The sequence below is a fragment of the Syzygium oleosum genome, unplaced genomic scaffold, assembly GCF_021117445.2.
Source record: "Syzygium oleosum isolate NSW1041296 unplaced genomic scaffold, Sole_v2.1 Sole_v2.01, whole genome shotgun sequence".
NCBI lineage: Eukaryota > Viridiplantae > Streptophyta > Magnoliopsida > Myrtales > Myrtaceae > Syzygium > Syzygium oleosum.
Window position 1 is genome coordinate 13,907,248 of NW_026607485.1, and position 13,405 is coordinate 13,920,652.

Genomic DNA, 13,405 nt, shown 5'->3' on the forward strand with positions numbered 1-13,405 from the left:
GTCATCATTCGTTGGCACTCGCTACAAAGGCTAATTCATATATGACTAAATTGAATTATTCTGAAAATTCATTTCAAATAGTTTTGCAGTCTGTAATTTGGTCTTTTCAGAACATAGTTTGTTTCAACACAATGTTTTAATTACTTTTTCTTTTTACCTCCAACAGACGATAGGCGAGAAGGTGAGTTAACAAACAAGTGAAACTAGGATTGTTGGATTCCGTGAAATGGGTGGCGTTGAAAAGAAAACTATTTCCAAAATCATCTACATTCATCTTTCATACTATTATGAGGATTGTCGCTTTCATTCAAAATCATTCGAGAAACTTCAAAACTCAAGGACATTGAGTGCTTGTGAAAGATGGGACGTTAAGCAAGCCGGAGTCCGAAGCTGTCCTCTGCTTGACACCTTATGACCAAGATATTGGTATCCTTTCTTGACTCAAGGCCTTTGTCGCCAAAAAAATTACTTTCATGCCATGAGGGCATTGGAGTAATTTGGCAGCAGCAACATAGACATCCGATGGATGAACAACAACTCATATGTCCAGACCAGGAGCTGTTTTCCCCAAAATAGCCCCGACTCGACAACCCAACCCCGAAAGTGACACTACAATTATGTACAGGAAAAGATGCACTATTAGAATTCCGCTAGTTTATTTACCCCGCAATTGTATTTTTCTTTTTCCAGTTGCATTATGACGATGGAGATAAAAGAGAAGAATTAGAATTCCGCTAGTTTATTTACCCCGCAATTGTATTTTTCTTTTTCCAGTTGCATTATGACGATGGAGATAAAAGAGAAGAATTGAGTTGGGAGGGGCCACTTTGGTGCTAAACAACCAGCACTTGTCAACTTTGACAGGCTGTAATGAATCATTCTTATGGACCAATTCTAGCAAATTGGCCCTCGACTCTCGGCATATTTAGCCAATCCTGTCTTCTACGTTTAATGACGCACAGAGATCTCCATTTGTAATTCTTGTGCTCACACTCACACTTGTGATCATGGCTTCCAAACTTTTTCCATCTCTTGCTGCCACTGCTTTTGCTGCTATGCTGTTGTATCATTTCTTGAAGAGAAGATCACGAGAGATGAATGGAGGGGAGGCAAATAACAATGCAGCTGCAAACGATGGAACAGCAGGAGGCGCTTCTTCTGCTCACACTTCAACAGAAGGTCAAGGAATGGCTACTTCATCGGGATATGACTATGAAGTATTTTTGAGTTTCAGAGGACCAGATACTCGAGCAACTTTTACTGACTTCCTTTACACTAGTCTGATAGATGCAGGAATCCGCGCATTTAAGGACGATGAAGACCTCCGCAAAGGGGAAGAGTTTGCCTCAGAACTTCTCCAAGCAATTAATCAGTCAAAGATCTCAATACCTATATTTTCGAAAGGTTATGCCTCTAGTGTATGGTGTCTCAAGGAGCTAGTCCAGATGGTCAAGTGCCAGAAAACTAGGGGACAAAAGATTATGCCCGTTTTCTATGATGTGGCACCTTTAGAGGTTCGACACCAAACTGGGGGTTATGGAGAGGCCTTTCTGTCACATGAAAACAAGAAGCGATATGATGAAGAGACTATGCGTGAGTGGAAGGCTGCTCTCAAAGAAGTATCATTTCTAAACGGATGGGAGCTGCCCACCAGGTGACTGCTTTTAGCATTCCATCTCATGTGCCTTGGATCATTAAATCTCAATGGTTTCTTTTCTAGAATTGTGTTAGTCTTGTTGAAATTGAATTTTGTGCTATTGAAGTTGAACCGCATAAATCACACTAAATAATGGCACAATCCCAATTTTGTCCTTTCTCATTCCAAAGAACATTTTTTTTAGCTCAGGTCATTCATTAACCCTCAGTGTCAACGCTAAGCCTTCAACAATAAAGGAACTCTGTGAAGAACACATTTCGAATAGGTCTTAATTTTCAGCTGGTCTAGTCAGATGGTTCAACACAGATTTCTAACTCATTGCCTTTTGACCTCCAACAAACACTAGGCGAGAAGCTGCGTTCACAAAAACACTTACCCAGAAGGTTTTTAATGAGTTGAAAAAGGCTTATCTGGTGGTATCAAACAACTTGGTCAATGTCGACCAGCATGTGGATGAAATCATGGAAATGATAGGTATTCAGACAAGCCAAACACAGATTATAGGAATATATGGGATGGGTGGCATTGGAAAGACGACTATTGCCAAAATCATCTACAATAAGCTTTCAAACAATTTCGAGGATTGTTGCTTTCTTTCCAACATCCGTGAAATGTCAAAACTCAAGGGCATGGAATGCTTGCAGACTCAGCTCATCTCTGACATCCTCAAAACAAAATGGATAGACATTAAAAGCATTGATGAAGGGACTCAGACAATTAAAGATAGGTTGTCTAATAAAAGAATCCTCCTTCTTCTTGATGATGTGGATGAAGATAATCATATGGATGCACTTGTAGGTGAGCGTGATTGGTTTGGTACAGGGAGCAAACTTATTATCACTACTAGAAAGAAAGATGTTCTTGATGTTCCCGTAGTGGACTGCAGGTACGAGGTTAACTGCATGGATCGCAATCAATCTCTTCAACTCTTTAGCAAACATGCCTTCAGAAGAGATTATCCTTTGGACGAATATATCAACCAATCCAAGAAGGCAATAGACATTGCTGGAGGTCTTCCGTTAGCTCTTGAGGTTATAGGTTCACTTTTGTCTCGCATTCCAAAGAAAAAGTGGGATTTCACATTGAAGAAGTTGGATAGTGTTCCTGATGCAAAAATTCAGAAGAAGCTAAAAATAAGCTATGATGCATTAGATGTTCGGGAAAAGCATATATTCCTAGATATAGCTTGTTTTTTCATTGGATATAACAAAGACATTATGGTTCATTTTTGGGATGAAGGTAAACTTTTTCTAGAAGAAGCCATGGAAGTTTTGCAGAACATGTCTTTGATAAAGATTAACGAGGATAATGAAGTGTGGATGCATGACCAACTCAGAGACCTAGGAAGAGAAATGGTGCGTCAAGAAAGTAACATGAAAATAGAGAAGCAAAATAGAGTGTGGAATCCTAAGGAAGCATTGGTTTTGTTGAGGAGACATGAGGTAAAATTCACGTGCAATAAATTTCCACTTCATTATGGATATTTTCATTTTAAAAAAATTCAATTTTTTTTTTGCATTCTCTAGCACCATTGTGACCTACTCAACCAATAGTTTTGCTCTTTAAAGATTAAAGGAATGATAGTACTCAAATCAAATCCTGAAAATAAGGAAATTAAATAAATTCCTTCAAAGTTTTTGTTTTTAAATTTTTCCTTTGGCAGGGAAAACAAAAAGTTGAAGCTCTTCGTCTCAAGTTTGACCATCAGTGGCAGTATTGTTTTACCTTGGAGGACCTTATGAGACTATCAAATCTAAGGTTCCTTGAAATTGATGGTTCCATGGAAAATTTCTGTGCAGAAGAGAGGCTTCTTTGGCATGAATTGCCATCAAATGTTATTCCAACTAATGATTATCAGGAGAATTCAAATCTCCTTCCACAATTACAATGGCTTTCTTGGCATAATATTCCCCCGACATTTAACATAACAATTTTCTCCATGGAGAATATGGTTATTGTTGATCTATCTGGGAGTAAAATTACGCATGATTGGAATGGGTGGAGCCGCATGAAGGTATGTTATATTCTAGACAATATTTATAATTTCCGTCTTATTAGATTCAGAAGTTATCTTTGCTTGGCTTTTCTTTTACAGGTGATAAAGAATTTGAGAGTTCTGAACTTGACCGATTGTTATTGCTTGAAGAGAACTCCCAACTTCTCTGCTCATGCAAATTTAGAACGTTTGATCCTATGGGGTTGTACCGAATTAATCGAAATTGATAGGTCGATTTGTCAGTTGAAACGCTTAGTTTCCTTAGATGTGAGACACTGTCGGAATCTTCAAAGGCTGCCATACGAGCTTGGCGGACTAGAAGCTTTGAAAGAACTCCTAATTGATTCGACTCTAATCAAGGAAATCCCTAATTGTGAAGGAATGAGGAATTTAAGGATTCTCACTGCTTGTGACTGTGAGATAATTGAACTTCCCCTCTCAATCGGAGAACTTACAAGCCTTGAATACCTATCTTTAGAGTACTGCTTGTTGTTGAAAAGGCTTCCTGATTCAATCGGGAATTTGGAATTGCTAATTGAGTTGGACATATCCAACACGAATATTGGCGAACTACCCGATTCCATTAGAAACTTGAAAAATTTGAAAGTAGTGAAGATGACCGGAAGTGCCATCAGCATAATACCCGATGCCCTTTGGACGATGGAAAAGCTTGAAAAAATAGAAGCCGCGTATAACCATGACTTGCATGTGGAAATTGGCAATGGCATCTATAGAAGTCCATCCCTGAGAATCTTGAAATTGAGTTGTGCTGAAATATATGCAGTACCAAGGCTTCCTGCAAGTCTTCTCATTCTACATTTGTCTACCTTGTCCATAAACACGTTTCCAGATCTCTCAAACTTGATGAATTTAAAGGAATTGTATTTGCGCTTTGGCCCATGTGCTTATGATGTGAAATCTTATGAGCTTGTGGAAGATTCAATTCCAGGGTGGATTGGAAAGTTAAGCAAACTAGAGTCTCTGAGCCTGTACTATGATTATGTGACCACCTTACCTACAAATATTGGTCTCCTTCCTCAACTCAAGGCACTTAACCTTGGCTGCTCTAATTTGCGTTGCCTCCCGAGGGTTCCCTCAAATTTATTATCCTTACTTTTGTACGATTGCCGATCACTTTTATCAATGGATCTGTCGAATTTGAGGAAACTATCATCTCTCGCGATTTCGTCCTCTGCAATTTCAGAGATTCGAGGCCTTGACCGTTTGGAGAACGTGCAAGATTTGCGGCTTTCTAACCTTGGACAGGTAGAGAAATTAACTGGTCTAAGTAATCTAAACAAACTACGAAGTCTTCAAGTACTAAATTGTGGTAAGCTAGTTGAGATTCAAGGTGAGCTACCAAAATCTTTGGAAGAATTGGGGATATTTTCCTGTGATTCTTTACAGAAGTTGCCTGATCTGTTGAGCTTGAAGAGACTGCAAAAGGTTGACATAATTGATTGCATGAAATTAAATGTGGAGGCAATTCTTGGCTTTGCTCAGAGTAGTCGGGCATATTTGTGAAAGAAGTTGGAGAAGAAGTGCATGTTGCTTTTGAAGGCATCCTGATCCACGAACACAAATTGTTCTCTCGTGTTCAAACTTTAAGCAAATTGATGTAAGTTATTTCATCTGACAACCAATGTTTTCTTTTTTGCAATCGAATTCTTTTACAGACATCCATAGAGAAGTTCCACATTCACAATGTTAATTACCTTTTTGGGAGTTGGTCTGATAATTTGATGAAGGTGTTAAATTATGGTACCTCCATCAAACTAGAGGGTTTTAATTATGTACAAATATTTGTTTTCTTTTCCTAGTTTTTGTTTGGCTTTTTTAGCTATATTTTCTTTTGATGGTTTTGAACTGCTAGTTATGTTAGCCATCAAGGACAGAGTTAAATCAATTTCTAAAACACCGTCTGCTAAAAGTGGAAATTCTTTCCTTAAATTGTTAAACATGTAACGTCGTAAGTAAATTTGAAATATTGATGGTAAGCTAAAAGTGACAGGCGTTTATTAGTTCGGTCAACTGTTTGCAAGATACAAATTAATAGAAAATGTACCATCCACAAACCCACTAGTAGATCACAACTTGTTTTTAGATTTTACAAGTGGGCCTGTCACGGTTAATAAGTTGACAATGAAATAACAATATATCCACCCATAAACCCAATAATGGATTACCACTTATGTTTGGGATAAGAATATTAGGAGTGTCATAACTTTCGTACGGTACGACGCTCACTTGAGTGCCATAACTTTTTTTTCACTCACTTGAATACCACATTGGAGTAAAATAGATCATTTGAGTGCCATTTCCGATAAATCGTCCTACATGGATATTTACTTAATTTTACAATCTGACATGGAATTTTTTAAAATAAATGGAATTCTTACGTGGAAATTTTTGTCCTCAAGAAACGACGTCGTTTTCTAAATTGTGCACAAATATCTCTCTCTCTAACAGAAACAACATCATTTTTGGGCATGTAATAGCTTGAAAATGATAACGTTGCATGTAAGTGCCAAATTAGGGCTTCTCACTCGCACGTCATCTTCCTCCTGTTCGTGCACGTTATCTTCCATCCTTCTCTCGATTTCTCTGAGATAATCACAAATTAGGGCTTCGATTTTGTTCGATTCCTCAACACTTCGTCTCTTCTAAAGCAAATCGAGCTCTCATTGGCACTCTCTCAGTATGCCCAAAATCCCAAGTCGATCTCTCTCTATAATGGCAAATTAGGGCTTCGATCTTTCTCACCTTCGATCTTCATTTTTGCTGCTCACTAGACAGAGACTAAAAAGGCGACGGACTAGAGGGAAAAGTTAAGGGTTGTCGCGTGACGAATCTTGGTCGACAAAGAGTAAAGGTTAGTGATTTGTTGTTTTGTGTTGACTGACCGACAAATTGAGCAAATGTTTATTCAATTTTGTGTTGTTGACAGAGTGTAAAAGCGTAGGAAAAGGCGATATCTTGGAGGGCAAATATTAGGGCTTAGTGCCACAGTGCAAAGGTGAGTGCTTTAATTTATTCGCCGCTATACTTTGTCGATTTGTGTCCACTGACCGACACCCCTTATTGTTTATTGCGATTGTGGGGGACCATTGTTGAAATTGCCCGTTTGTATTGTGTTCCTCTATTACAAGAATAATTTTTTTGTATGGGGTGCATTGTTTTTTTTTTGTGGTTGTAGGGACTGATTGCTGAAGTTGTTTGTTTGTGTTATGGTCCCCTATTACAGAAATAACTTTTTTTGTATGGGGTGCAGTGTTTTGTTGTGGTTGTGGGGACTGATTCCTGAAGTTATCTATTTGTGTTATGGTCCCCTATTGCAAAAATAACTTTTTTTATGGGGTGCAGTGTTAACATGGGCGATACTGATGCACCCATTAAAGTTTATTACGGTGGGAAGTTTGTGATTGAGGAAGAGTGGGAATACGTTGGTGGAAAGGTTGATGTTATCCTTGTTAGTCTTAGTAAGATGTCATATAAAGACTTTAAGAAGGATATAGAGGAACAGTTGCGCTGCAAAATAGGGAAATTATATTATCAAGTACCTAGTAAGAGTTTTAAGGATGGCTTGAGATATCTACATGATGATAGTGGTGTGAGGGATCTTGTTTATCATTAATTTCATGGTAGTTATGTTTATGTGTATGTTGAACATCATGGCGATGAAGATGAACAAGCAGTGTTAGAAGCTGGTGCTAAAACCCAAGAAAGTGATAGAGTTGTTTTAGAAGTAGATGTGAGAGCGGAGAAGACCGAGGCTTCACATATAGCTCATGTGTTAGATTTATTTGAGCAACTTGAGAATACTAGTAGCTTATCTGATGGTAAAGATACACTGCCTGAAGAATCGACAAGAATAAACCCGGACTCTTGGAAAATTGCACTGTTGAGTGATGAAGATGAGGAAACATTAATGCATACCATTTGCACAAGTGATGTTGATGATGAGGTCATTGCACAAGCAAGGGAAGAAGTGAGGGCATTTCAGCAAAGGAGAAAAGCACCATTTGGGGTAGTGAATGAGGGCATTTCATTAAACAGGGACGAAGGATGTGACATCCTCAATTTGACGCCGCTTAATTACGCATCATTGGACTTATTCGACCTTGATTAGGCGTCAATCGAGAGGGTTAAGCCCATCTTACCACTTTTGACCCTTTTTTGATTCTTAGAAGGTTGCACATTAATGTGCTATGTGCTTGATTGGTGTTCTATGTTTATTAACCTATAGTTTAGTTTCTAATGCATCTTCTAGAAGCTTAGTTTGGGGAAAAACCAAAATTTGGTCTTGCTTGATTTGGGGTTGGCGCCACTTTTGGGGGAAGAGAGGGGAAGAGGCCAACTTGGTTGGTTTCTAGTTTGGTTAGCTTAGTCCCTAACTAAGTCCTTGAGCCTACTTTGCTAGCCATCATTACCTAAGAGTGAGACTTGATGGAGATATTTCATGATTGCTTCTTGTCCATAAATTTGCTTGGTTGGGAGCAAATTAAGGAGGCTAGGGCTAGGCTTGGTGCTTGGGTCATTAATGCTCTTGCATTATTGGGGTCTTCTTGCAAAACCACTTAAGGGGAAACCTTCTCACTTCTCTCATTCCACTCCTTTATTCACTCTCATTTTTCTCATTTCTCCCTCTCTCTCCCTCTCACGCCACCATCATCGCTGACTACTCACCACTGAGCCACCGTTCACTGCCACGCCGTGCCAAGCCACTCACCGCTCGCCGTCCTCACCATCGCCGCCGTGCTGCCTTGTCGCCGAGCCGCTCGTTGCTCACCACCGCTCGCCGAGTCGTTGCCGTCCACGCCTGCCAACCACCGCCTTGCCGTCATGAGCTGCTCATCGTCTGCGCCGCGCCATCCGTGCCGCCATCCAAGCCACTCACTGCCACCGTTCGTGCCGTGTCGCCGCTCGTTTGTCATCACCATTAGTCTGTCTTCGCCCGTAGTTCTAATAGTTTCGTAAGTGGTTCCTCTATACCTTGGCTAGGGTTCTATTCTACGCGTTTCAGACCTAGGTTGAGTGTGCATGTGTGACCTTGAGTCTCTAATGACTTGCATGTGAGAAGGATGGGTTTGGCTTGTTGAATAAAGGTCATAGTAGTTGTTGCATGTCCACTTAAGCTTATGGAATTGAGCTAGATGAGCCAAAATTTCGTGGGTATCAATTTGGACTTGAATCTTTGAGATTTGTTTTGAAACCCAGAACTCGAAACTACAGTACCTTTTCTGTTTGTTATTTTTGTACATGTCTTTGTGATTCGAATTTGGGTTTGTGTTCTCAGTAAAGTTGTTCACCACATCTTGAAGTTTAACATATTTTAAATCTGGAATTTTTGGAGTTGATTTGGGTCGTACGAAAGCTCACCTTCAAACAGTGTTTAAACTGCCTAGAAACATAGTTTTTGTGATCTTCACGCCTTTTCGATTTTTATAAATTTTTCCAGATCTATTTTCAACAAGCTTCCTCACAAAAGTTATTAAGGACTTTCCTTTCTATGACATATAAAAATTTCGAGGCTTTTGAAGGTGACTTGGGTACTGAAAGAGATATATTTTGAAGATCGAACGATCTGTGCTGACGAGCTGATTTCGGGTCTAACTTTGAGTAACAAAACGACATGATTAAAGATTGAATTGGGTTTCGTGCTCTTATAAAAAATGTTTATCAATGTGTTTTCTGTGACATATCTAAAATTGAGAATTTTTGAAGTTCATTTACTATTTATTTTGAAGGGATTTCTGTTACTGTGCAAAACTGCCCAGATTTACCCAATTTCCAAGATACACTATTTTTCACATGAAAACGTTTGAATTGTGGCTTGATGTCTTCTGGAGATAAGACCTACATACTCTGAGCTTTCCAATGAGATATGACTAACCTTAATGTGATTATTTTAGTGCATCATTATGTGTGCCAGATTTTAGATATTCTAATCGCGTGAGCATGAAACACTCTTGCATTGGCCAAAGTGAAAGATAATAATCGGCTTGAGTGCTTGATGTGCTTGCGTGATCACATTTATGGTTCCGTATCCGTATGATTGTGGAGGACAATGCCCGATGGATTTCGGTTCCCGTTCGCGATGGAGGTCAGAACGATGCTCTTAATTGATTGCCGTCTTTGAGTGAGGTCAAGACATTGTCGTGTCTGATGGGGCGGGATGATGCCCGGTTACGCTGGATGACCACCAACGCGAGTGTTGGTCGTGGTCCTGAACGGTCGTAATAATCGGATCACTTGCGGTTGCATTGTGCATGGTTATGTGATATAAAGTGTTCTTGATTAATATGTGCAATTGTCGCATGCCAATTGGAAGCAAGGCTTCACGTGTGATTATTTATCTGAATTGTATGTGCCGATGGGAGGTAAGTATTCATGTGTGATTATTTGATTGCATTTTGATATGCCAAGAGCTTACCGTTCATATTTTCGAGGCAAGGTATCATCCTACCTGAGGTTTAGAGGTTCTACTTATTGAGTTTTACTCATTTATTATTGTTCACTTCTTTTCAGGCCTGTAGGTATGGATAGCCGCTTCATCTGTTTTGGGTACCCCGCTACTAAGAGTGTGAACGTCACCGAGGTTGTGGTAGCGGGAAGCAATACTACCTATCGTAAGCACACCACTACAGTGTGGGTCGATGAGGGCCTAGAACACTTAGCTCCTCATCATTTTGTGGCCTGGTTCTTATGGTTCGACGGAGATCTCATCGGTCCTCTTCATGGATTCGACGGACCTCCAGTTGGCGGAGCCCCATTGGACCCCTTGGTGGGGAATCCTCCCGATGGCACTGTGAGTGACCCCGAGCCCGAACCATAGAGGATTGGTCTCTTGTGGTGGAACCACTTTTTGGAAGCCACCCTCGTAGACAAAGGAGCTAGGTCTAACCCTGTTTGATTGAATCGGAAAAAGGCCCGTAGTAGTGGGTTTGTATTTTGCTAACATCCGATTGTTAACGACGCATATATTTATGAAGCATGTGTTTGTGAATGTGTTTCCCTTGCTATCCCTATTGTTGTTGTTCGGTTGTTGTTGTTGGTTGGGTGATTTGGAATTCGCTTCCACATGTGCTTATTCGTTAGATAGTACGATGGGTCGGCGATGCCTTCTGGAATGTCGCAATTAAATAACCAATGAAAGGGGTGTCGCGCGCCTGAGCCTGGGGGAAGTAGGGCCGGGGCGTGACAAAGGAGCTCCTGCAACTGATGGTGATGATACTGATTATGAGGAAAATGGGCATGATGATGGCAGTAGCTCTGAGCATGATGATGTTGAAGATGGTGCAGTGTTATAACATCCTCAATTTTAGTCCCCGGGAAATGGCTATGGATCGGTTTGCTAAGGGATTAGGGATCGATCTTGGACGCGACACATGCCCTACTTGTACCTGTGAGTAAGGAGATAAGACTCATTTCTAAGCCTTCGAATCTTACCCTTGATTTTGCTAGAATTGAGTTTGTTGAATCAAATCTGGTGGTTTTTCCATTTGGACTCAATTCTTGATTTTGTTCTGGAAAACCCAAATTCAGATTCTCTTTACCTCTTCGTTTTGTTATTTTTGTGGAGACTTTTGTGATCTGAATTTCTAAACATTTCCTTCTTAAAAGTTTTTCCAAACATCTTGAAGTTTTACATACTTTAATTTTGGAAATTTTGGACTTGATTTGGGTTGAACGATCACCTTATTTTCGTACCGTGTAAAACAGCCCAGAATGGGTATTTCTGTGATGTTTACATTTTCTTGATTTTATACAAACTTTTCTGGGCCGAATTTGAACAAACTTCCTTCACTAAAGTTGTTGAGAACTTCTTTCTATATAACATATATAAATTTGGGAATTTTTGGAGATGATTTGGATTCTAGAAAGAGGTTACTTTGAGAAGCAAAGATTCTGTTCCAGTGAACTATTTTTAGTTTGTCTTTGAGCTACTAAAAGTTGTGTTTAAAGAAAGATTCAGATTTTGTGTTCCTCATGAGAAATGTCTGTTAAGGCCTTGTTTATGACATATTCAAATTTGAGAACTTTCGGAGTCCATTTACTATGTTTTCAAGTCCGATTTCTTGAACAATGCAAAACTGCCAAATTTTGCCAGATTTCAAAGATTCATCATTTTCTATATGAGAACATTGGAATTTCGATTTGATATCTTTTGGAGACAAAGTCTATACATTCTGAGATTTCTAATGAGGGTAATGATTTCCTTGGCTTAGGTGTCCCTAAACTACTTAGGGCATAATTACCTATTTTTGTGGCTTGAGGAACAAGTTGTCTTGAAGACCAAGTTACCTTAATTCCTCTTGGAAGCTAGCCATTTAATGCAAGCTTATGTGTCCCTAAGAATTAGGGCTATCATTACCCTAAAGTGAGTCTTGAAAGTAGGAGGCAAGAAGGAGGATTCTAGAGAGTCAAAACTCGGAGAGCAAGTCTTGACTTCTAACTTGATGAACAAGTTGGTCAATAATAGAGACCCCTCCCCCAATGATAGAGTTGTCTTGCATGAGCCAATTATTGTGGCCTCTAGCAAGTGATTCATGGACAAAAGACAAATAAGACAACTTCTTTAGCAAGTTGTCAGTAGTAAGGCTTATCTTGCAAGAAGACCAATGATAGAGGCCAAGCTAGGTGTCCCTTGACTAATGAAGAACCAGATGACTCACCCTAGCAATTATTGAGTGTCTTGAAGAGGAGGACAAGAAGCTCACGCCCAAGGAGTTCTCCACATGAGAAATGAGGGCCAAAGTAAGTTTAGTCAATGTGAAACCAATGATGGACAACTTCCTTAGAAAGTTGTCAATGATAAAACTTGACCAAGAAGACTCCAATAATAGAGATATGAATCTTCTGGAAGGATTCAATAATTAAGTCCTGAAGAACAAGACTATCATCTACACTCAACTTAGGGGCTTACGGCTAAAAGGAGGAAAAGAAAGAGAGAGAAACCATGATGAACTACTTAGGCCTTAAATGAATTAGTAGGGTATAATTACCCTAAGTCAATAACTTAGAAACCAAGTTAGTATTATGTGGTCCTCAAGAGAGCTTGGAGAGAAAGCCTAATAATGGCCATAGACTTTAAGATCAACTTCATCATTAACTTGGACTTTTAGGGCCTAATAACCCTAAGGTAGAAACTTGGAGACTAAGTTGAGAAATGTGTGGCCTCAATTAAAGGCTTGCATAAGAAGCTTCATAATGGAGCTTAGACTTTAGGACCAATTGCAACTTGGAGACCAAGCTTTAGGATCTTAATTACTCCTCTAGGTCATCATGAACTCTAGATTGAAACTTAGAGCCCAAGCTAAGATTATGTGGCTAGAATTAAATCTTGCTCAAGAAGCCAAATTAATGGTTAAGACTTTCTAGGCCATTTCTTCATGGTCTTTTGGCTTTTCTTCATTAACAACTAAGATTTTCAAGATCAATATAATGATGGCATTAGACTTTAGGGGCAATTTCATCATGACATTTGTCTTTTCTTCATGAATAGCTTAGTGTGGACCACTATAAATAGGCTTTGGTCCCCTTAGTTACCACACACACCACCTCTTCTTCATCTCTCATCTCTCATTCTCACGCCTTCCTCTCTCTCCCTCACCCTCACGTCGATCATATCTCTTCCTCTCTCTCGCCCGTTCACCGCTGCTGACCGCCGTTTCCTTATTCGACCCCGTAGATGTTTTCTTATGTTTCTAGGTGAGTGAATTCCTTAACACTTGGATAGGGCGGTGTGTTAC

At 39.7% G+C, this 13,405-nt stretch overlaps 1 protein-coding gene across 1 annotated transcript; it reads left to right on the plus strand.

The window, feature by feature from the left end:
• Positions 1-902: 902 nt before the first annotated feature.
• On the plus strand, positions 903-5,177 carry LOC115693177 (disease resistance protein RPV1-like). The gene is made up of 5 exons (XM_056320173.1): positions 903-1,654; positions 2,004-3,099; positions 3,321-3,671; positions 3,753-3,964; positions 4,097-5,177. The coding sequence occupies exons 1-5, from the start codon at positions 1,008-1,010 to the stop codon at positions 5,175-5,177; spliced, it is 3,387 nt and encodes a 1,128-aa protein (XP_056176148.1). The 5' UTR covers positions 903-1,007.
• Positions 5,178-13,405: the final 8,228 nt, after the last annotated feature.